We start from the raw sequence: 21880 nt of genomic DNA, 5'->3' as shown, positions 1-21880 counted from the left end.
ACACAATACTCCAGTTGTGGCCGAACCAGTGTTTTATAAAGGTTCATCATGACTTCCATACTTTTATACTCTATGCCTCTGTTTATAAAGCCCAGGATCCCGTATGCTTTTTTAACTGCTTTCTCAACCTGCCCTGCCACCTTCAACGATTTGTGCACATATACCCCCAGATCTCTCTGTTCCTGTACCCCTTCTAGAATTGTGCCCTCTTGTTTATATTGCCTCTCCTAATTCTTCCTACCGAAATGTATCATTCAAGTTAAATTTCATCTGTCATGTGTCCACCCATGCCACCAGCCTGTCTAAATCCTCTTGAAGTCTATCACTATCCTCCTCACTGTTCACTGCCCTTCCAAGTTTTGTGTCATCTGCAAATTTGGAAATTGTGCCCTGTACACCCAAGTCCAAGTCATCAACATATATCAAGAAAAGCAGTGGTCCCAGCACCGACCCCTGGCCATCACCACTGTACACCTCCCTCCAGTCTGAAAAACATCTGTTCACCACTACTCTCTGTTTCCTGTCACTTAGCCAATTCTGTATCCATGTTGCTACTGCCCCCTTTATTCCATGGGCCGCAATCTTGATAAGCCTACCGTGCGGCACTTTATCAAACGCCTTTTAAAAGTCCATATACACCACATCAACTGCAATGCCCTCATCTACACTCTGTTACCTCATCAAAAAACTCCAGCACATTCGTTAAACACGATTTGCCTTTAACAAATCCGTGCTGGCTTTCCCTAATCAATCCACACTCGTCCAAGTGACCGTTAATTCTGTCCCGGATTATCATTTCTAAAAGTTTCCCCACCACTGGGGTTAAACTGACTGGCCTGTAGTTGCTGGGTTTATCCTTACACCCTTTTTTGAACAAGGGAGTAACATTTGCAATTCTCCAGTCCTCTGGCACCACCCCCGTATCTACGGATGTTTGGAAGATTATGGCCAGTACCTCCGCAATTTCCACCCTTACTTCCCTCAGCAACCTAATATGTACCCATCTGGACCGGGTGACTTATCTACTTTGAGTACAGCCAGCCTTTCTAGTTATTTGAGCTGGTTAGGGAGGGGAGGGTTGGAGGCATCGGTACAAAATAAGAAAACAGAGAGTTAGATTAAACAAGTATCTTATTCACAGAGTCAGTACGGATGAGCAAATATTTCCTCCAACTAAATATTGGGAAGATCAAAGCCATTGTCTTCCATCCTGGCCACAAACTCCGTTCCCTAGCCACTGAGTGGGTTCAGTCCAGGCATTCACCGAGTCCAGACCGTCAAAGCATTTGGATAACTGGTTACAAACTCAACTATACTGGTACTGGAAGACCCCACATCTACACAGACCCCCCACCCACGCCAACCCCCTGGTCACTGACTGAGGCTGAGGCTGTTCACAGCCTTGGCATTCTATTTGACCCTGAGATGAGCTTCCGACCCTCTATCTGCTCCATCACCAAGACCACCTACTCCCATCTCCGTAACATCGCCCGTCTCCACCCCTGCCTCAGCTCATCTGCTGCTGAAACCCTCATCTGTGCCTTTGTTACCTCTAAACTTGACTTATTCCAATGCTCTCCTGGGCGGCCTCCCATCTTCCACCCTCCATAAACTTGAGCTCATCCAAAACTCTGCTGCCTGTCTCCTAACTCGCACCAAGTCCTGTTCACCCATCACCCCTGTGCTCGCTGACCTACATTGGCTCCCAGTCTGGCAATGCCTTGATTTTAAAATTCTCATCCTTGTTTTCAAATCCCTCTATGGCCTCGCCCCTCCCTATCTCTGTAACCTCCTCCAGCCCCACAACCGAGATATCTCTGCACTCCTCCAATTCTGGTCTCTTGCGTATCCCCGATTTTCATCGTGCCACCATTGGCGGCCGTGCCTTCAGCTGCCTAGGCCCTAAACTCTGGAATTCCCCCCCTAAACCTCTCCGCCTCTCTCTTTCCTTTAAGATGTTCCTTAAAAGTTGACCAAGCTTTTGATCACCTGTCCTAATAGCTCACGTGGCTCAGTGTCAAATTTCATCTGATAATCGCTCCTGTGAAGTCCCTTGGGATGTTTTACTACGTTAAAGGCGCTATATAAATGCAAGTTGTTGTGTAAGGGGGGGGGGGCAGGGTCAGTGCAAGGGGTGGGTCTGTGTAGGAGGGGCAGGGGGGCCCTGTGGAGGGTGCGTCACGGGGGGGGGGGGGGAAGGATCCGTGTGGGGCTGTCTGTGTGGGGGGGGGGGGGGTGTCTGTGTGGTGGTTTGGGGGGGGGGGGGGGGGAAGGAAGAGAAAGAAGAGGCAGGGGGTTGGCGTCGGGGGTGGGGGGGGGGGGGTCTGTGTAGATATGGGGTCTTCCAGTACCAGTATAGTTGAGTTTGTAACCAGTTATCCAAATGCTTTGACGGTCTGGACTCGGTGAATGCCTGGACTGAACCGTGACCCACTTTAAACAAATGCCTGTATCTGGGACAAACTTACAGCCTCATCCAACGCTTGGTCATCCTTTACAAACCCTTTCTTTAACCCTAACTCCTGTAACTTTCTCTCTCAAACCATTTACCTGCCTGCCCTTTTCCCATTTCAGTGTTACAAACACTACAGGGGGGGGGAGGGGGGTCGTGGGGGGTTTAAACTTGGTGGGTTTCAGGCAAATTTCACCATCAGGCTTCATTTAAATGCTGCCTGACCACATCCCCCAAAATGGGCATCGGCTGCCAAAGTGGCAGAGAGAGGTTGGGGAAGGGGTGTCAGGGGCAGGAGACTGACGAGAATGATACCAGGGATGAGGGAGTTATGTGGATAGACTGGAGAAGTTGGGATTGTTCTCCTTCGAGCAAAGGGGAGATTTGATCGAGGTGTTCAAAATCATGAAGGGTTTTGAAAGAGGAAATAAGGAGAAACTGTTTCCAGTGGCAGAAGGGTCGGTAACTGGAGGACACAGATTTAAGGTGATCGGCAAAAGGGCCAGAGGGGAGATGAGGAAACATTTTTTTTACGCAGCGAGTTCTGATCTGGAATTCACTGCCTGAAAGGGCGGTGGAAGCAGATTCAATAATAACTTTCAAAAGGGAATTAGATAAATACTTGAAGGGGAAAAATTTACAGGGCTCTGGGGAAAGAGCAGGGGAATGGGACTAATTGGCTATCTCTTTCAAAGAGCTAGCACAGGCACAATGGGCCAAATGGCCTCCTCCTGTGCTCAATGATTCTCAGAGTCAAGGAAATGAAGTCAGATTTCATTTTAACAAAAAGATTTAATCTTTTCCATTTGCTAAATCGTTTACATTATAAGAACTTACAGATTAGAAAGAGTACAAAAAGTTATGAAGCTTCACTGAGGCAGCAATTGATACAAAGTGATTTCCACTGAAGTCCTGAATCTGAGAATGAAATACTCCAAACGTCTGTCTCAAACTCAGGGACACCTGAGAAGATGCACAAACTGCCCCCAAGGCCACTGTGTTGAAGTGCAGGAACAGACTATTCCAGTGAGGGCTAAATACCAAGGTCTGGCCCAGCCCTCCCCGTATCACTGGCTCTGTGGAATCAATCTCAAGTCACCAGACCACAATTATTTGAACAATGTCTTTTCTCTCAGAGTGGGAGTTTAAAATAGGGACACTTACCCACAATTATCTTTGTTAAATTAAGTCCAAATTGAGGCCCATCATTGACTTAAACTGTCTCCAGGCAGTGTCATTGTTAAATTGGTCTGTGTTTACAGGTGGAGTTACTTGAAGACAATTCCCAGCGTTCTTTTCTAGCAGTGAACGTATATTTGGAGAATTTGCAGATATTGCTTCAGTGCTGCATTCAGCAGTGATCTCTTCTCACGGTTCGTCTTCAACTCACAGGTCAAGATGCAAACTGAGTACCATGAATCACAGACTGGTCAGGAAAGTACAAGCCCATGAGATCAAAGGGAAGGTGGCAACTTGGATCTAAAATGGGCACATAGGAACAGGAGTGGGCCATTCGGCCCCTCGTTCCTGCTCCGCCATTTGATAAGATCATGGCTGATCTGTGATCTAACTCCTTTGGCCCAAATCCCTTAATACCTTTGGTTGCCAAAAAGCTATCTATCTCAGATTTAAATTTAGCAATTGAGTTAGCATCAATTGCCATTTGCGGAAGAGAGTTCCAAACTTCTACGACCCTTTGTGTGTAGAAATGTTTTCCAATCTCACTCCTGCAAGGTCTGGCTCTAATTTTTAGACTGTGCTCCCTACTCCTAGAATCCCCAACCAGCGGAAATAGTAGCAGGAAGCAAAGGGTGATGGTCGATGGGTGTTTTTGTGACAAAGGATATTTCCAGTGGGGTTCTGCAGGGCTCAGTACTAGGTCCCTTGCTTTTTGCTGTATATATCAATGATTTAGACTTAAATATAGGGGAAAGCTGTAGACTGCAGGAAGATATCAATGGACTGGTCAGGTGGGTAGAAAAGTGGCAAATGGAGTTCAATCCGGAGAAGTGTGAGGTAATGCATTTGGGGAGGGCAAACAAGGCAAGGGAATACACAATAAATGGGAGGATACTGAGAAGTGCAGAGGAAGTGAGGGACCTTGGAGTGCGTGTCCACAGATCCCTGAAGGTAGGACAGGTAGATAAGGAGGTTAAAAAGGCATACGGGATACTTTCCTTTATTCGCCAAGGCATAGAATATAAGAGCAGGGAGGTTATACTGCAATCACTGGTTAGACCACAGCTTGAGTGCTACGTACAGTTCTGGTCACCACATTACAGGAAAGATGTGATTGCACCAGAGAGGCTACAGAGGAGATTTACAGGGATGTTGCCAGAACTGGAGAATTTTAGTTATGAGGAAAGATTGGATAGGCTGGTGGTGTTCTCTTTGGAACAGAGGAGGCTGAGGGGAGATTTAATTGAGGTGTATAAAATTATGAGGGGCCCGGATAGAGTGGATAGGGAGGATCTATTTCTTTTAGCAGAGAGGTCAATAACCAGGGGTGAGAGATTTAAAGTGATTGGTAGAAGGATTAGAGGGGTGTTGAAGAGAATTTGTTTGACCCAGAGAGTGGTGGGGGTCTGGAATTCACTGCCTGAAAGGGTGGGAGAGGCAGAAACCCTCAACTCATTTACAAAGTATCTGGATGTGCACCTGAAGAGCCGTAACCTACAGGGCTACAGACCAAGTGCTGGAAAGTGGGATTAGGCCGGGTGGCTTATTTTCGGCCGGCACGGACACGATGGGCTGAACGGGCACAGAGGCCTCCTTCTGTGCTGTAAATTTCTATGATTCTATCTTTAATACCACCCTCTAACATGATCGGTTAATACCCAACTAAAGTGTTTCTAAAGAGGTGTAAACAGATTTTAACCCTAAGAGCCCCTCCCCCCACTAATACTAAAAGCCAGACTTAATCCAAACATACTGAAGGCAGACCCCAGCTCACACTGACAACTGATTACACTTATTTCAACGGCCGCCTAGGAGTTTTACGGGCTTCAAAAAAACTTTTCTGCAGATCTTTAAAAATTTGGTCTTGGGATGTCGGCGGGGACGGGCCCGCTCCCGGGGGAGACGGAGACGGAGGCGGAGACGGGCCCGCTCCCGGCGGAGGCGGAGGCGGGCCCGCTCCCCGCGGAGACGGCGGCGGGGACGCTCCCCGCGGAGACGGCGGCGGGGACGCTCCCCGCGGAGACGGCGGCGGGGACGCTCCCCGCGGAGGACGGCGGCGGGGACGCTCCCCGCGGAGACGGCGGCGGGGACGCTCCCCGCGGAGACGGCGGCGGGGACGCTCCCCGCGGAGACGGCGGCGGGGACGCTCCCCGCGGAGACGGCGGCGGGGACGCTCCCCGCGGAGACGGCGGCGGGGACGCTCCCCGCGGAGACAAGATTTTTGGAATGAAAAACTAAACTGCATCAAAAGGAGAAATTTGAGCTCAGTAGCAGCAGAAAAGTCCAGTAACGTCAGAGAAACAGATGCTTCCATATCCTCCATTTAAAAAAAAGCCCATGGCCGGGCAATTTTTTGAGGTTATTGCAAGTTAAACATTGCCCAATGAATGGTGGCCTGAGGCAGCCAGTGTTTCTGGTGTGTTGTGCAGGAACAGTCTCAGTTCTGCTCCCTCAGTGCCGTGTAGTCAGACTTGCGTCTGTACAAACAATAATGCTGCACAATGAAGAGAATATCAAACATGACCGAGAACATTCCGAGGCCAAACTTGGTTGGGTCGCCGAAAATCAGCAACCATTCATCTGCAACAAAAATCAAACAGCGATCAAACAATGAACAGCAATAATTTCGCAGTCTGACCAGCTCCAATCTGAACCAACAAGCATCAGATCCGGGCTAGCCTGCATTATACATCTATACCCAAGGAAACAGCCTCGAGTCAAGGAACAGACCCGTACTGCCCATCACTCTCTAACTGTATTCATGGATAGAGAAACGGGGTCCAGCCTCTTGGCAGGAAACTTCAGGAACTGGTCACTGCACAGAGAAAAGACTTCACAAGACATTGTATACCTTCCTTATTTACCCATATGATCCACTAGATCAATACCCACCATCATCCTGTATAAAACAAGATGGACTGTTATAGGTAGACAGGAGAAAGAGACTTTTAAAAAAAATGTCTGTGACCCCTCCTCCCGTACCCCGCCACGACGACCCCCCCCCTCCTCCCATACCCCGCCGCGACGGACCCCCCCCTCCTCCCGTTACCCCGCCGCGACGACCCCCCCTCCTCCCGTACCCCGCCGCGACGACCCCCCCCTCCTCCCGTACCCCCGCCGCGACGACCCCCCCTCCTCCCGTACCCCGCCGCGACGACCCCCCCCTCCCTCCCGTACCCCGCCGTGACGACCCCCCCCTCCTCCCGTACCCCGCCGCGACGACCCCCCCTCCTCCCGTACCCCGCCACGACGACCCCCCCCTCCTCCCGTACCCCCGCCGCGACGACCCCCCCTCCTCCCGTACCCCGCCACGACGACCCCCCCCTCCTCCCGTACCCCGCCGCGACGACCCCCCCCTCCTCCCGTACCCCCGCCGCGACGACCCCCCCCTCCTCCCGTACCCCGCCACGACGACCCCCCCCTCCTCCCGTACCCCGCCGCGACGACCCCCCCCTCCTCCCGTACCCCGCCGCGACGACCCCCCCTCCTCCCGTACCCCGCCACGACGACTCCTCCCGTACCCCGCCGCGACGACCCCCCTCCTCCCGTACCCCGCCACGACGACCCCCCCCTCCTCCCGTACCCCGCCACGACGACCCCCCCCTCCTCCCGTACCCCGCCGCGACGACTCCTCCCGTACCCCGCCACGACGACCCCCCCTCCTCCCGTACCCCGCCGCGACGACCCCCCCTCCTCCCGTACCCCGCCACGACGACTCCTCCCGTACCCCGCCACGACGACCCCCCTCCTCCCGTACCCCGCCGCAACGACCCCCCCCTCCTCCCGTACCCCGCCGCGACGACCCCCCCCTCCTCCCGTACCCCACCGCGACGACTCCTCCCGTACCCCCGCCACGACGACCCCCCCTCCTCCCGTACCCCGCCGCGACGACCCCCCCTCCTCCATAACACCCCTCTCCGCATGCGCCCTCTCCTCCTGACTCAACTGAGGGGCTTGTCAGGCCACTTCAGGGCAACCACATTGGTGTGGGACTGGAGTCACAGAGAGGCAGGACCGGGTAAGGACGGCAAGTTTCCTTCCCTAAAGAACATTAGTGAACCAGATGGGTTTTTTACGACACACGACAGCTTCACATCACTTTTACTGATAGCAGATTTTAAAAAAAAACTTCTCTAACTGTCCCGGTGGGATTTGAACTCATGTTCTCTGAATTACTGGTCAAGAAACACAATCACTACACTACTGTACCTTTTGTTACTAGAGACAGCCAGCAGGTCCCAAAGTATGAGGTGTGCCACTGCACTACAGCACAGTCTGAGGATATTTTAAGGTATTAATAAAGTTTTAAACTAGTGCTAAGGGCTGATGTTCCAATTCTTTGCATGAGGCAATGAAGGGGCAATGCTATGAACTGTAGCTTCAGAAGGTAGTTCTGGTCTTGAGCGAGATTATTTGTCTACTGCTAGGACTCGGAGGGGTTGAAATGGGAGAATAGCAGGTGTGCACTGAGGTAGTGAGTGTTAGTGGAGAGGTGATTGGTCACTGATCAAGTAATGTCAGCAGCTTTCTGATCAGGGCAGCTGCTTCAAAGGATTAAATTGCACAGCAGCATCCAGATGTCAGTTACGACAAGAAGAGGTGTGACATCTGGCTCTGTCAGAGGGTGGGAAGAATTTGCAAACAGGGTTCCAAATGCAGTTGAGTGGCTCAGCCCTGCTCAGGAGCAGGAGGGGGAATGCAGAGATATCAGAGTGTAGGGACTAGGAATGAAAGCTCCCACAGCAACTTTAAGCTGCAGAATGAGAATTAAACATGTGACTATAAACTGTGTAAAGAAAAGTTACAAAACCCAATAGGCTGCTTGGGGTAGAGGAAGATCAAAGAGCAGAGGTTTAGTCCAACAGTGCATGGGACTAAAATGTCTCAAATCAGCACTGTGTAAAGGGACGCTGCAGAATTTCCTGTTGAGTACAGAGTGTAGAACAGGAACGGCAACATGAGCAAGAGGAAGGCACTGACCCCTTTCTAAAGGGTAAATTATCAGTGGTGTTTCAGGGTCTCCGATCCCACCACTCACCCACACAGCACGACTGTTTACAAATTCAACATTCCAAAGTAAACATTTCATTCCAGTGTCAGGTCGGCCATTACCATTGTTGTAGGACTGTAGGAACATCTGCACAATGCTCAAACTGCCTCCAGTAAAATCTAACAGCACATTCCCAATGGACCAACCAGCTGTGGTCTTCCTTCGATAATTCATGTAGGCCTGAAGGGAGACAGACAGTGAAACATTAAAGACACAAATCAGTAAAATCTTGCTCAATCAGCATCACTGATAAAAAAACAATTAAACAGGAGACACTTCAAACACTTTATACTGAGCCTCTGGAATACATTCACTCTCTGCATCACCATCAAGAGGGAGCTGGGGCAGAGATCGCATCATATAGAAGGTCAGTGTCTTTCTAGATAACACTTGGTCCGTGTGATCTCCTGGACTGGTTTCGATCGCCAGGAATTTTCTGGAGTATTTTTCCCCTTTTCGCTCTGGGCTTTTTGCCTCCCCCAGACGATTACACGGTGGGTGGGTGGGTGGCCATCATGGTGTCGGGCAGGCTTGATGGACCAGCTGGTCTTTACCTGCTGTCAATTTCATATGCTCGTACTATTAATGGTATTAATGTCACGCCATATCTCAACCCTCTCCCTCAGCCCATAAAGCTGGAAGGCAGCAAAGTAAACGGGATCTGTGCTGTCGTGTCGCCAGCCTTCTGATGTCAGCACTATGTCCGTTTGTAAACGATGTCCAATCCGCTGAACAGGAATCCTTTCAACCAACCAGACTGCTGCCACCTCCCAGAGGTCAGTCTCAGGATCAAACCCCTCAGCATTCTAATACTGGTGTACATCAGGGGCCTCGGAAGTGTTAGGGTGGGACAAATAAATGACCATTCCGAGGGGCTGCTGCATTCCCCACACCAGCCAACACTTGATGGCGTGTCACAAAGCAGCGCAAGAGCCCCCTCTATAACCCCACTGTGCAGATACCCCACCTCCTACCTGGGGGATATATTTGATGAGCGTCACTACGAGTTTGATGTAAGAGAAGGCGTAGAGATACTGCAGCCATGTGATTTTATGAGCAATGGTCACAAACAGGGCGATGAGAGCGAAGAGCCAGCCTGTCAGCAGCAGTCCAGTCGCCACCCTCGATACTCTCTGTTCCCCTCTCTGTGTGCCACAAGTACAGGAGAGACAGTCAGAACACAGCATTACTGCAAACAAAGACAACTCGCAGCAAGGAGAGGTAATGGACTGGAACGGCAACAAGCTAGGAGTACCTGAGGTGCGGAGGGTCCCGTGAAGAGCAGCACTGATTCTGTATTGGGCAGGTCACTAACTTAAACAAATCTTTCAGTGTACAGACAAAGGGGATGCAATGGATGTTGTACATATGGATTTTTAGAAGGCTTTTAAAAAGTTGTCACATAAGAGACATCTTACGAAAATAAAGGTGCATGGTATTGAAGGGAGTGTAGTGGTGTTGATCAAGAGATGGCGAGGAGTCAAAGTCAAGAGTTGGGGTAAATGGGCGTTTGTTGGATTGGTGGGAGGTATGACCCAGGGATCTGTGCTGGGACCTCTTATTTTCTATTTATATAAATGATTTGGAGACACAAGTGGAATGATACAAAGTTTACCAATACCAAATCAAGGGGTACAACAAAATGCGAGAGAGTGCAAGAAATTTCAGGAGGACCTGGACCAATTATCAGACTGGGCTGGTGGATCAGTGTAGAGAAATATGAAGTAGTTCATGTTGGGAAGAGTGAATCAAAGTCTACACTAACTCTGGAGGAAGAGAGACCCTGGAGGGTGTACACACACAGGGCTTTTAAAATCGGTCGTGTCCCCCGCCACCCCCATTCAGTGCTATAAGCTGTATGATTCTGAAGCCAAAAGTAACAATAGTCCTTTCATAGGCAGACTGACCTCATACAAGCAACACTGACAGATTGTAATCACTGTTAGCAGGACTGCATGGAGACTGAAGAAGACATCACTTGCTTCCACTGGGTTCACCCCACCTGGGTTATCCTTCAGGAACAGGTTCTGAAAAAGCAGATATCAGATTTAGCGCATTAATGAAAGTCAATCGGTGGGGCCGGGGACCCCGGCTGGGGCACAACTCCCCTTCTCCTGTCCTTTCCTCGTCTCCATTTCTAGTCTTCCTGGTCACATTCCGTTAATTTGGAATTAAACTGAGGTCTTAATCACATCAGATTCAAAAGGACATATGAGCTGTTACTCTTACTGAAAAGCCTCGACCAGCCCGGCCCAGCCAAATGATCCTCACCTTGGAATGGGATGGACTTCCTTTCATTGCCAGGCCATTGGCTCAGCCTCACTGGTCAGCCAGCTGTCTACGTATCTACACAGGGGAGGAGTCCCATCCACACAATCTACCTGCACGCCGTGATGGCTCACCAAGTTCCTACTCCTCGATCCACCACAGCCCACCTTTTAACACCATTCCCCATTTGATCTCCATCGGCACAAAGACTTTAAGCATCTGTGCAGAGTCAGGGATACTATCGGGTGTTACTGGGCATTTGCTGTAGGAATTCCAGGGTAGATGTAGTGGGACAGGCTCTTGCCTGAAGGCGGAGACTTTGTTCAATGATACCTTGGGGTTGGGCTGCCCAGCAGCCGTGCGGATGTCTGGCAGACTTGGCCCACCTCCTGTCTAAGGGGTTGGACCAGTCTCAGCTGGGGCAATAATCCAATCCGGCCAATTACCGCCCCATCAGTCTACTCTCACTCATCAGCAAAGTGATGGAAGGTGTCGTGAGCAGGTTATTGGCACTTACTCACCAATAACCTGCTCACCGATACTCAGTTTGGGTTCCGCCAGGACCACTCGGCTCCAGACCTCATTACAGCCTTGGTCCAAACATGGACAAAAGAGCTGAATTCCAGAGGTGAGGTGAGAGTGACTGCCCTTGATATCAAGGCAGCATTTGACCAAGTGTGGCACCAAGGAGCCCTAGTAAAATTGAAGTCAATGGGAATCAGGGGGAAAACTCTCCAGTGGCTGGAGTCATACCTAGCACAGACACGAACATCTGGGGACTTGTGCCAAAATTGGGAGAGCTGTCCCACAGACTAGTCAAGCAACGGCCTGACATAACCACACTCTCAGAATCATACCTTTCAGCCAATATCCCAGACTCTTCCATCACCATCCCTGGGTCTGTCCTGTCCCACTAGCAAGACAGACCGACCAGAGGTGGCGGTACAGTGATACACTGTCAGGAGGGAGTGGCCCTGGGAGTCCTCAACATTAACTCCGGACCCCATGAAATTTCATGGCATCAGGTCAAACATGGGCAAGGAAACCTCCTGCTGATTACCACCTGCCGTCCTCCCTCAGCTGATGAATCAGTCCTCTCCATGTTGAGCATCACTTGGAGGAAGCACTAACGGTAGCATGGGCACAGAATGTACTCTGGGTGGGGGACTTCAATGTCCATCACAAAGAGTGGCTCGGTAGCACCACTACTGACCGAGCTGGCTGAGTCCTGAAGGACATAGCTCCAAGACTGGGCCTGCAGCACGTGGTGAGCAAACCAACACGAGGGAAAAAAACCTACTTGACCTCGTCCTCACCAGTCTACCTGTCGCAGATGCATCTGTCCATGACAGTATTGGTAGGAGTGACCACTGCACAGTCCTTGTGGAGACAAAGTCCCGTCTTCACACTGAGGACACCATCCAACGTGTTGTGTGGCACTATCATACTGCTAAATGTGATACATTCAGAACAGATCTAGCAGCTCAAAACTGGGCATCCATGAGGTGCTGTGGGCCATCAGCAGCAGAATTGTATTCCAGCACAATCTGTAACCTCATGGCCCGACATATTCCTCACTCTACCATTACCAACAAGCCAGGGGATCAACCCTGCTTCAATGAGGAGTGCAGAAGAGTATGCCAGGATCAGCACCAGGTGTACCTAAAAATGAGGTGCCAACCTGGTGAAGCTACAACTCAGGACTACATGCATGCTAAACAGCGGAAGCAATATGCTATAGACAGAGCTAAGCAATTCCACAACCAGTCATGAATGGTGGTGGACTATTAATCAATTAATGGGAGGACGAGGCTACGTAAACATCCCCATCCTCAATGTTGGCGAAATCCAGCACGAGTGCAAAAGACGAGGCTGAAGCGTTTGTAACCATCTTCAGCCAGAAGTGCCGAGTGGATGATCCATCTCAGCCTCCTCCCGATATCCCCACCATCACAGAAGCCAGTCTTAAGCCAATTCGATTCACTCCACGTGATATCAAGAAACGGCTGAGTGCACTGGATACAGCAAAGGCTATGGGCCCCGACAACATCCCGGCTGTAGTGCTGAAGACTTGTGCTCCAGAACTAGCTGCGCCTCTAGCCAAGCTGTTCCAGTACAGTTACAACACTGGCATCTACCCGACTGTGGAAAATTGCCCAGGTGTGTCCTGTCCACAAAAAGCAGGACAAATCCAATCCGGACACTTACCGCCCCATCAGTCTACTCTCAATCATCAGCAAAGTGATGGAAGGTGTCGTCGACAGTGCTATCAAGCAGCACTTACTCACCAATAACCTGCTCACCGATGCTCAGTTTGGGATCAGCCAGGACCACTCGGCTCCAAACCTCATTACAGCCTTGGTCCAAAAATGGACAAAAGAGCTGAATTCCAGAGGTGAGGTGAGAGTGACTGCCCTTGACATCAAGGCAGCATTTGACCGAGTGTGGCACCAAGGAGCCCTAGTAAAATTTAAGTCAATGGGAATCAGGGGGAAAACTCTCCAGTGGCTGAAGTCATACCTAGCACAAAGGAAGATGGTAATGGTTGTTGGAGGCCAATCATCTCAGCCCCAGGGCATTGCTGCAGGAGTTCATCAGAGCAGTGTCCTAGGCCCAACCATCTTCAGCTGCTTCATCAATGACCTTCCCTCCATCATAAGGTCAGAAATGGGGATGTTCGCTATGACTGCACAGTGTTCAGTTCCATTCGCAACCCCTCAGATAATGAAGCAGTCCATGCCCGCATGCAACATCCAGGCTTGTTGGAGATGGTCACTGTCTGGCGCAAATGTTACTCGCCACTTATCAGCTCAAGCCTGGATGTTGTCCAGGTCTTGCTGCATGCGGGCTGCCCTGAGGAACTCTTGCAGCAATGTCCTGGGGCTGAGATGGTTGGCCTCCAACAACCCCTACCATCTTCCTTTGTGCTAGGTATGATTCCAACCACTGGAGAGTTTTCCCCACTTCAATTTTAGTAGGGCTCCTTGGTGCCACACTCTGTCAAATGCTGCCTTGATGTCAAGGGCAGTCGCTCTCACCTCTGGAATTCAGCTCTTTTGTCCATGTTTGGACCAAGGCTGTAATGAGATCTGGAGCCAAGTGCTGGCAGAACCCAAACTGAGCATCGGTGAGCAGGTTATTGGTGAATAAGTGCCGCTTGATAGCACTGTCGACGACACCTTCCATCACTTTGCTGATGATTGAGTGTAGACTGATGGGGCGGTAATTGTCCGGAATGGATTTGTCCTGCTTTTTGTGGACAGGACATACCTGGGCTATATCCTGGGGGTCACCATTGACCAGAAACTTAACTGGACCAGCCACATAAATACTGTGGCTACAAGAGCAGGTCAGAGGCTGGGAATTCTGCAGCGAGTGACTCACCTCCTGACTCCCCAAAGCCCTTCCACCATCTACAAGGCACAAGTCAGGAGTGTGATGGAATACTCTCCCTTGCCTGGATGAATGCAGCTCCAACAACACTCAAGCAGCTCGACACCATCCAGTACAAAGCAGCCCGCTTGATTGGCACCCCATTCACCACCCTAAACATTCACTCCCTTCACCACTGGCGCACAGTGGCTGCAGTGTGTACCATCCACAGGATGCACTGCAGCAACTCGCCAAGGCGTCTTCGACAGCACCTCCCAAAGCCGCGACCTCTACCACCTAGAAGGACAAGGGCAGCAGGTACATGGGAACAACACCACCTGCACATTCCCCTCCAAGTCATACACCATCTTGACTTGGAAATATATCGCTGTTCCTTCATTGCCGCTGGGTCAAAATCCTGGAACTCCCTTCCTAACAGCACTCTGGGAGAACCTTCAGCACACGGACTGCAGTGGTTCAAGAAGGCAGCTCATCACCACCTTGTCAAGGGCAATTAGGGATGGGCAAGAAATGCTGGCCTTGCCAGCGGCGCCCACACCCTATGAACGAAAAAAAAGCTACCATCCTGTCCAGAGGAATCTGTGCGCGAGCTTCTGCAGCGGCACGTGATGTGCCAGAATGCGGAACGTGAAGGTGCTGGGGGAGCAGACAGATCGCTGGTTTCTGCAGCGGCAAGGCAGGCAGGACTTCCACCCCTCCCCTTCCACCCCACCCCTCCCCTTCCACCCCACCCCTGTTCCTGGCTCTGAATTTGCTTAAAAACTGTTAAATCTTTATGTTTTCCAGTTCTGACGAAGGGTCATCGACCTGAAGCATTAACTGTGTTTCTCTCTTCACAGATGCTGCCTCACCTGTTTTGTTTTGAGGATTTGCATCTGATCAGGTCACTGTATATGACAGTAAGAAAGGGCAGACGGCCAGACAGTTTGGGTGTAACTAATGTCTAGATATCGAAGGCTGTTTGTTAGGTAAATGCGTAGGACTCCTGTACTTGTACTGGGCCAGGCCCTCTGTTCAGGAGCCGATGGGCCTGTGACCACATTTTTTGGATGATACTAGAAGGGGGGGTGGTGGGATTCGAGAGAGTAGAGGTCATCAGAACAGAGAAGTATCTGCTACTAGGAGCGTTGGCTAGGCAAAGAGGGGGGGGGGGGGAATTGGGCAACTCCATCTGGTCCCTCGTTGGAGGTGTAATGCTGGTGAGCTGCAGACGTCAGCTGTCTTAGAAAACGAGGAGTGGAGAATCTTGACCCAACCTCAATGCCACCCACTAAACATAGGAAGTAGGAAGCTCCACTAACTGCTCAAAAGCATCCCTTCTGCAGCCCAGGACAGCACGGGCACGGCCTTGCACTGGTCAAACAACCATCTGCTGTTGTCCAAATGAGGCCGGTTTAGTCTAGCCTGGAGGCCAAGATATTCCAGTAGTCGAGGAGGGATGTGGGCCTGTCGGAGGCCCAGATGCTGCAGTCCCTGCCCCTTTAATATACGGGGAGGGAATTAAACGTTACCTCAATAATTGGAATTAAATGGTGGGAAGTGGTGTTCCACAAGGATCGGTGCTGGGACCACTGTTATTCACCATTTACATAAATGATTTGGACTCAGGAATCAGAAGTGCAATTGCAAAATTTGCAGAAGACACCAAATTGGGGGGTATAGTTAATACTGAGGACAGCAAAAAAAATACGGGAATTACATTAATAAACTTGCAGAATGGGCAAATGAATTTCAATATAGATTAAGTGTGAGGTGATACATTTTCGTAGGAATAAGGAGGCCACATATTCCTTGGAAAATTAGAGTCTAAACAGGGTAGAGGAGCAGAGGGATTTAGGGACAGATACACAAATCACTAAAAGTAGCGACACAGGTGAATAAGACCATAAAAAAAAGCAAAGCAAACACTGGGGTTCATTTCTAGAGGGATAGAATTGAAAAGCAGAAGTTATGTTAACCTTGTATAGAACCTTGGTCAGACCACACTTATTGTGAACAGTTCTGGTCTCCATATTATAAAAAGAATATAGAGGCACTGGAGATGATGCAAAAACGTTTTACTAGGATGATTTTTTTTTATTCGTTCATGGGATGTGGGCGTCGCTGGCGAGGCCGGCATTTATTGCCCACCCCTAATTGCCCTTGAGAAGGTGGTGGTGAGCCGCCTTCTGGAACCGCTGCAGTCCGTGTGGTGAAGGTTCTCCCACAGTGCTGTTAGGAAGGGAGTTCCAGGATTTTGACCCAGCGACGATGAAGGAACGGCCGATATATTTCCAAGTCGGGATGGTGTGTGACTTGGAGGGGAACGTGCAGGTGTTGTTGTTCCCATGTACCTGCTGCTCTTGTCCTTCTAGGCGGTAGAGGTCGCGGGTTTGGGAGGTACTGTCGAAGAAGCCTTGGCGAGTTGCTGCAATGCATCCTGTGGATGGTACACACTGCAGCCATGGTGCGCCGGTGGTGAAGGGAGTGAATGTTTAGGGTGGTGGATGGGGTGCCAATCAAGCGGGCTGCTTTATCTTGGATGGTGTCGAGCTTCTTGAGTGTTGTTGGAGCTGCACTCATCCAGGCAAGTGGAGAGTATTCCATCACACTACTGACTTGTGGCTTGTAGATGGTGGAAAGGCTTTGGGGAGTCACTCACCGCAGAATACCCAGTCTCCGACCTGCTCTTGTAGCCACAGTATTTATATGGCTGGTCCAGTTAAGTTTCTGGTCAATGGTGACCCGCAGGATGTTGATGGTGGGGGATTCAGCGATGGAAATGCCGTTGAATGTCAAGGGGAGGTGGTTAGACTCTCTCTTGTTGGAGATGGTCATTGCCTGACACTTATCTGGCGCGAATGTTACTTGCCACTTATGAGCCCAAGCCTGGATGTTGTCCAGTTCTTGCTGAATGCGGGCATGGACTGCTTCATTATCTGAGGGGTTGCGAATGGAACTGAACACTCTGCAATCAGCAAACATCCCCATTTCTGACCTTATGATGGAGGGAAGGTCATTGATGAAGCAGCTGAAGATGGTTGGGCCTAGGACACTGCCTTGAGGAACTCCTGCAGCAATCTCCTGGGGCTGAGATGATTGGCCTCCAACAACCACTACCATCTTCCTTTGTGCTAGGTATGACTCCAGCCACTGGAGAGTTTTCCCCCTGATTCCTATTGACTTCAATTTTACTAGGGCTCCTTGGTGCCACACTCGGTCAAATGCTACCTTGATGTCAAGGGCAGTCACTCTCACCTCACCTCTGGAATTCAGCTCTTTTGTCCATGTTTGGACCAAGGCTATAATGAGGTCTGGAGCCGAGTGGTCCTGAGCATCGGTGAGCAGGTTATTGGTGAGTAAGTGCCGCTTGATAGCACTGTCGACGACACCTTCCATCACTTTGCTGATGATTGAGAGTAGACTGATGGGGCGGTAATTGTCCGGATTGGATTGGAGGAGGACTGATTCATTTTGTGGACAGGACATACCTGGGCAATTTTCCACATTGTCGGGTAGATGCCAGTGTTGTAGCTGTACTGGAACAGCTTGGCTGGAGGCGCAGCTAGTTCTGGAGCACAAGTCTTCAGCACGACAGCTGGGATGTTGTCGGGGCCCATAGCCTTTGCTGTATCCAGTGTACTCAGCCGTTTCCTGATATTACGTGGAGTGAATCGAATTGGCTGAAGACTGGCTTCTGTGATGGTGAGGATATCAGGAGGCGGCAGAGATGGATCATCCACTCGGCGTTTCTGGCTGAAGATGGTTGCAAACGCTTCAGCCTTGTCTTTTGCACGCACGTGCTGGACTCCGCCATCATTGAGGATGGGGATGTTTGCAGAGCCTCCTCCTCCCATTAGTTGTTTAATTGTCCACCACCATTCACGATTGGATGTGGCAGGACTGCAGAGCTTTGATCTGATCCGTTGGTTGTGAAATCACTTAGCTCTGTCTATAGCATGTTGCTTCCGCTGTTTAGCATGCATGTAGTCCTGAGTTGTAGCTTCACCAGGTTGGCACCTCATTTTTAGGTACACCCGGTGCTGCTCCTGGCATGCTCTTCTACACTCCTCATTGAACCAGGGTTGATCTCCTGGCTTGTTGTTAATGGTAGAGTGAAGAACATGCCAGGCCATGAGGTTACAGATTGTGCTGGAATACAATTCTGCTGCTGCTGATGGCCCACAATGCCTCATGGATGCCCAGTTTTGAGCTGCCAGATCTGTTCTGAATCTATCCCATTTAGCACAGTGGTAGTGCCACACAACACGTTGGATGGTGTCCTCAGTGCGAAGATGGGACTTCATCTCCACGAGGACTGTGCAGTGGTCACTCCTACCAATACTGTCATGGACAGATGCATTTGCTACAGGTAGATTGGTGAGGATGAGGTCAAGTAAGTTTTTCCCTCGTGTCGGTTCGCTCACCACCTGCCGCAGGCCCAGTCTGGCAGCTATGTCCTTCAGTGCTCGGTCAGTAATGGTGCTACCGAGCCACTCTTGGTGATGGACATTGAAGTCCCCCACCCAGAGTACATTTTGTGCCCTTGCTACCCTCAGTGCTTCCTCCAAGTGGTGCTCAACATGGAGGAGGACTGATTCATCAGCTGAGGGAGGATGGTAGGTGGTAATCAGCAGGAGGTTTCCTTGCCCATGTTTGATCTGATGCCATGAGATTTCATGGGGTCCACAGTCAATGTTGAGGACTCCCAGGGCCACTCCCTCCTGACTGTATATCACTACCGCCACCTCTGGTGGGACAGGACATACCCAGGGATGGTGATGGAAGAGTCTGGGACGTTGGCTGAAAGGTATGATTTCTGTGAGTATGGCTATGTCAGGCTGTTGCTTGACTAGTCTGTGGGACAGCTCTCCCAATTTTGGCACAAGTCCCCAGATGTTAGTGAGGAGGACCTTGCAGGGTCGACTGGGCTTGGTTTGCCGTTGTCGTGTCCGGTGCCCAGTGGTCCGATGCCGGGTGGTCCGTCCGGTTTTATTCTTATTATGACTTTTCGTAGCGAGATTTTACAACTGAGTGGCTTGCTAGGCCATTTCAGAGGGCAATTAAGAATCAACCACATTGCTGTGGGTCTGGAGTCACATTTTGGCCAGACCAGGTAAGGACGGCAGGTTTCCTTCCCTAAAGGACATTAGTGAACCAGATGGGTTTTTACGACAATCCGGTAGTTTCATGGCCACCATTACTGATACTAGTATTTTAATTCCAGAAATGAGAGGTTATACCTATCAGGAAAGATTGAACAGGCTGGGGCTCTCTCTCTAAGAGAGAAGACTGGGGGGTGACCTGATAGAGGTCTTTAAGATTAAGAAAGGGTTTGATAGGGTAGACACAGATGATGTTTCCACTTATGGGGGAGACCAGAACTAGGGGCCATAAATAAGATAGTCACTAATAAATCCAATAGGGAATTCAGGAGAAACTTCTTTACCCAGAGAGTGGTGAGAATGAGGAACTCGCTACCACATGGAGCAGTTGAGGTATCTAGAATAGATGCATTTAAGGGGAAGCTAGATAAACACATGAGAGAGAAAGGAATAGAAGGATATGCTGATGGGGGTTAGATGAAGTAGGGAGGGAGGAGGCTCGTGTGGAACATAAACACTGGCACAGACCTGTTGGGCTGAATGGCCTGTTCGTGCTGTACATTCTTTGTAATGTTACCTCCACAAAGGAAATTAAATGTTACCTCAATCATAGAAATTTATAATGTGGAGATGCCGGTGATGGACTGGGGTGGACAAATGTAAAGAGTCGCACAACACCAGGTTATAGTCCAACAGCTTTATTTGAAATCACAAGCTTTCGGAGGCTTTCTCCTTCGTCAGGTGAAGTGACTTAACCTGACGAAGGAGCAAGGCTCCGAAAGCTTGTGATTTCAAATAAAACTGTTGGACTATAACCTGGTGTTGTGCGACTCCTTACATAGAAATTTATGGCACAGAAGGAGGCTATTCGGCCCATCGTGCCTACGCTGGCTGAAAAAGAGCTATCCAGCTTAATCCCACTTTCCAGCACTTGGTCCGTAGCCCTGCAGGTTACGGCACTTCAAGTGCACATCCAGGTACTTTTTAAATGAGTTCAGGGTTTCTGCCTCTACCACCCTTTCAGGCAGTGAGTTCAAGACCCCCACCATCCTCTGGGTGAAAAAAATTCCCCTCAGCTCCCCTCTAATCCTTCTACCAATTACTTTAAATCTATGCCCCCTGATTATTGACCTGCTCTTATATTCTATGCCTCAGCTATTAAAGGAAAGTATTCCATATGCCTACTTAACTACCTGTCCTGCTACCTTCAGGGATCTGTGGACACGCACTCCAAGCTCCCTCACTTCCTTTACATTTCAGTATCCTCCCATTTATTGTGTATTCCCTTGCCTTGTTTGCCCTCCCCAAATGCATTACCTCAAACTTCTTTAGATTGAATTCCATTTGCCACCTTTCTGCCCACCTGACCAGTCCATTGATATCTTCCTGCAGTCTACAGCTTTCCTCCTCACTATTAACCACAAGGCCAATTTTTGGAACATCTGCAAACTTCTTAATCATGCCCCCTACATTTAAGTCCATATCATGATATAGATCTTAAAAAACAAAGGGACCTAGTACTGAGCCCCGCGGAACCCCACTGTAAACAGCCTTCCTGTCACAAAAACACCCGGTGACCATTATCATTTGCTTCCTACCACTTTCCCTTGGATCCCATGGGTTTTTACTTTTCTGACCAGTCTGCCATGTGGGACCTTGTCAAAAGCTTTGCTAAAATCCACGTTGACTACATTAAACGCGCTACCCTCAGCAAGCCTCCTCAAAAAATTCAATCAAGTTAGTCAGACACTACATTCCCGTAACAAACCCATGCTGACCGTCCTTGATTAACCTGTGCCTTTCTAAATGACGATTTATACTGTCCCTCAGAATTGTTTCCAATAATTTCCCCACCACTGACTAGCCTGTAATTCCTAGGTTTATCCCTTTCTCCCTTTTTGAACGGTACAACGTTAGCAGTCCACCAATCCTCCGGCACCACGCCTGTAGCCAGGGAGGATTGGAAATTAGATGTTACCTTAATATATGGAATTAGATGTTACCTTAATATATGGAATCCAGAACAGACCAATGTTAAACACTCCATATGCAATGTGACCAGTCAGATTAAGTGCTAGAAAATCAAAACTCAATCCAACCACACTGAAAGAGAGAGAGAGAGACATCATGTAGTAGCACCAGCACTTCTAATTTATAAACCAATCTGCTCAGAACACAGGTCTATAGGAGACAACAGGATCTCGGATACAAAAAAAGCCAAACATTACATTCGACACAAGATTCATTTTGTATGAGAAAAGGAGGGCCTGGCTGGTTGGGAATTCTAGGAGTAGGGGGCAGTCTAAAAATTAGAGCCAGACCTTTCAGGAGTGAGATTAGAAAACATTTCTACACACAAAGGGTTGTAGAAGTTTGGAACTCTCTTCCGCAAACGGCAATTGATACTAGCTCAATTGCTAAATTTAAATCTGAGATAGATAGCTTTTTGGCAAC

General features: G+C 49.7%; 1 protein-coding gene across 1 annotated transcript in view; it reads right to left on the bottom strand.

Moving 5' to 3' along the window:
• Positions 1 to 3224: 3224 nt before the first annotated feature.
• Positions 3225 to 21880, bottom strand: part of LOC137299319 (cystinosin-like) — a 41685-nt gene continuing 23029 nt past the window's right edge. Inside the window, exons 7-11 of the mRNA XM_067967966.1 lie at positions 21430 to 21529; positions 10589 to 10708; positions 9656 to 9826; positions 8744 to 8861; positions 3225 to 6211 (exon numbers count right to left, since the gene is read on the bottom strand). Coding sequence (XP_067824067.1) covers positions 6069 to 6211; positions 8744 to 8861; positions 9656 to 9826; positions 10589 to 10708; positions 21430 to 21529 — 652 coding nt within the window. The 3' untranslated portion in view covers positions 3225 to 6068. The remainder of the gene's footprint in view (positions 6212 to 8743; positions 8862 to 9655; positions 9827 to 10588; positions 10709 to 21429; positions 21530 to 21880) is intronic.

This window comes from Heptranchias perlo, chromosome 29 (assembly GCF_035084215.1).
Source record: "Heptranchias perlo isolate sHepPer1 chromosome 29, sHepPer1.hap1, whole genome shotgun sequence".
NCBI lineage: Eukaryota > Metazoa > Chordata > Chondrichthyes > Hexanchiformes > Hexanchidae > Heptranchias > Heptranchias perlo.
This window is presented reverse-complemented; position numbering and strand designations above follow the sequence as displayed.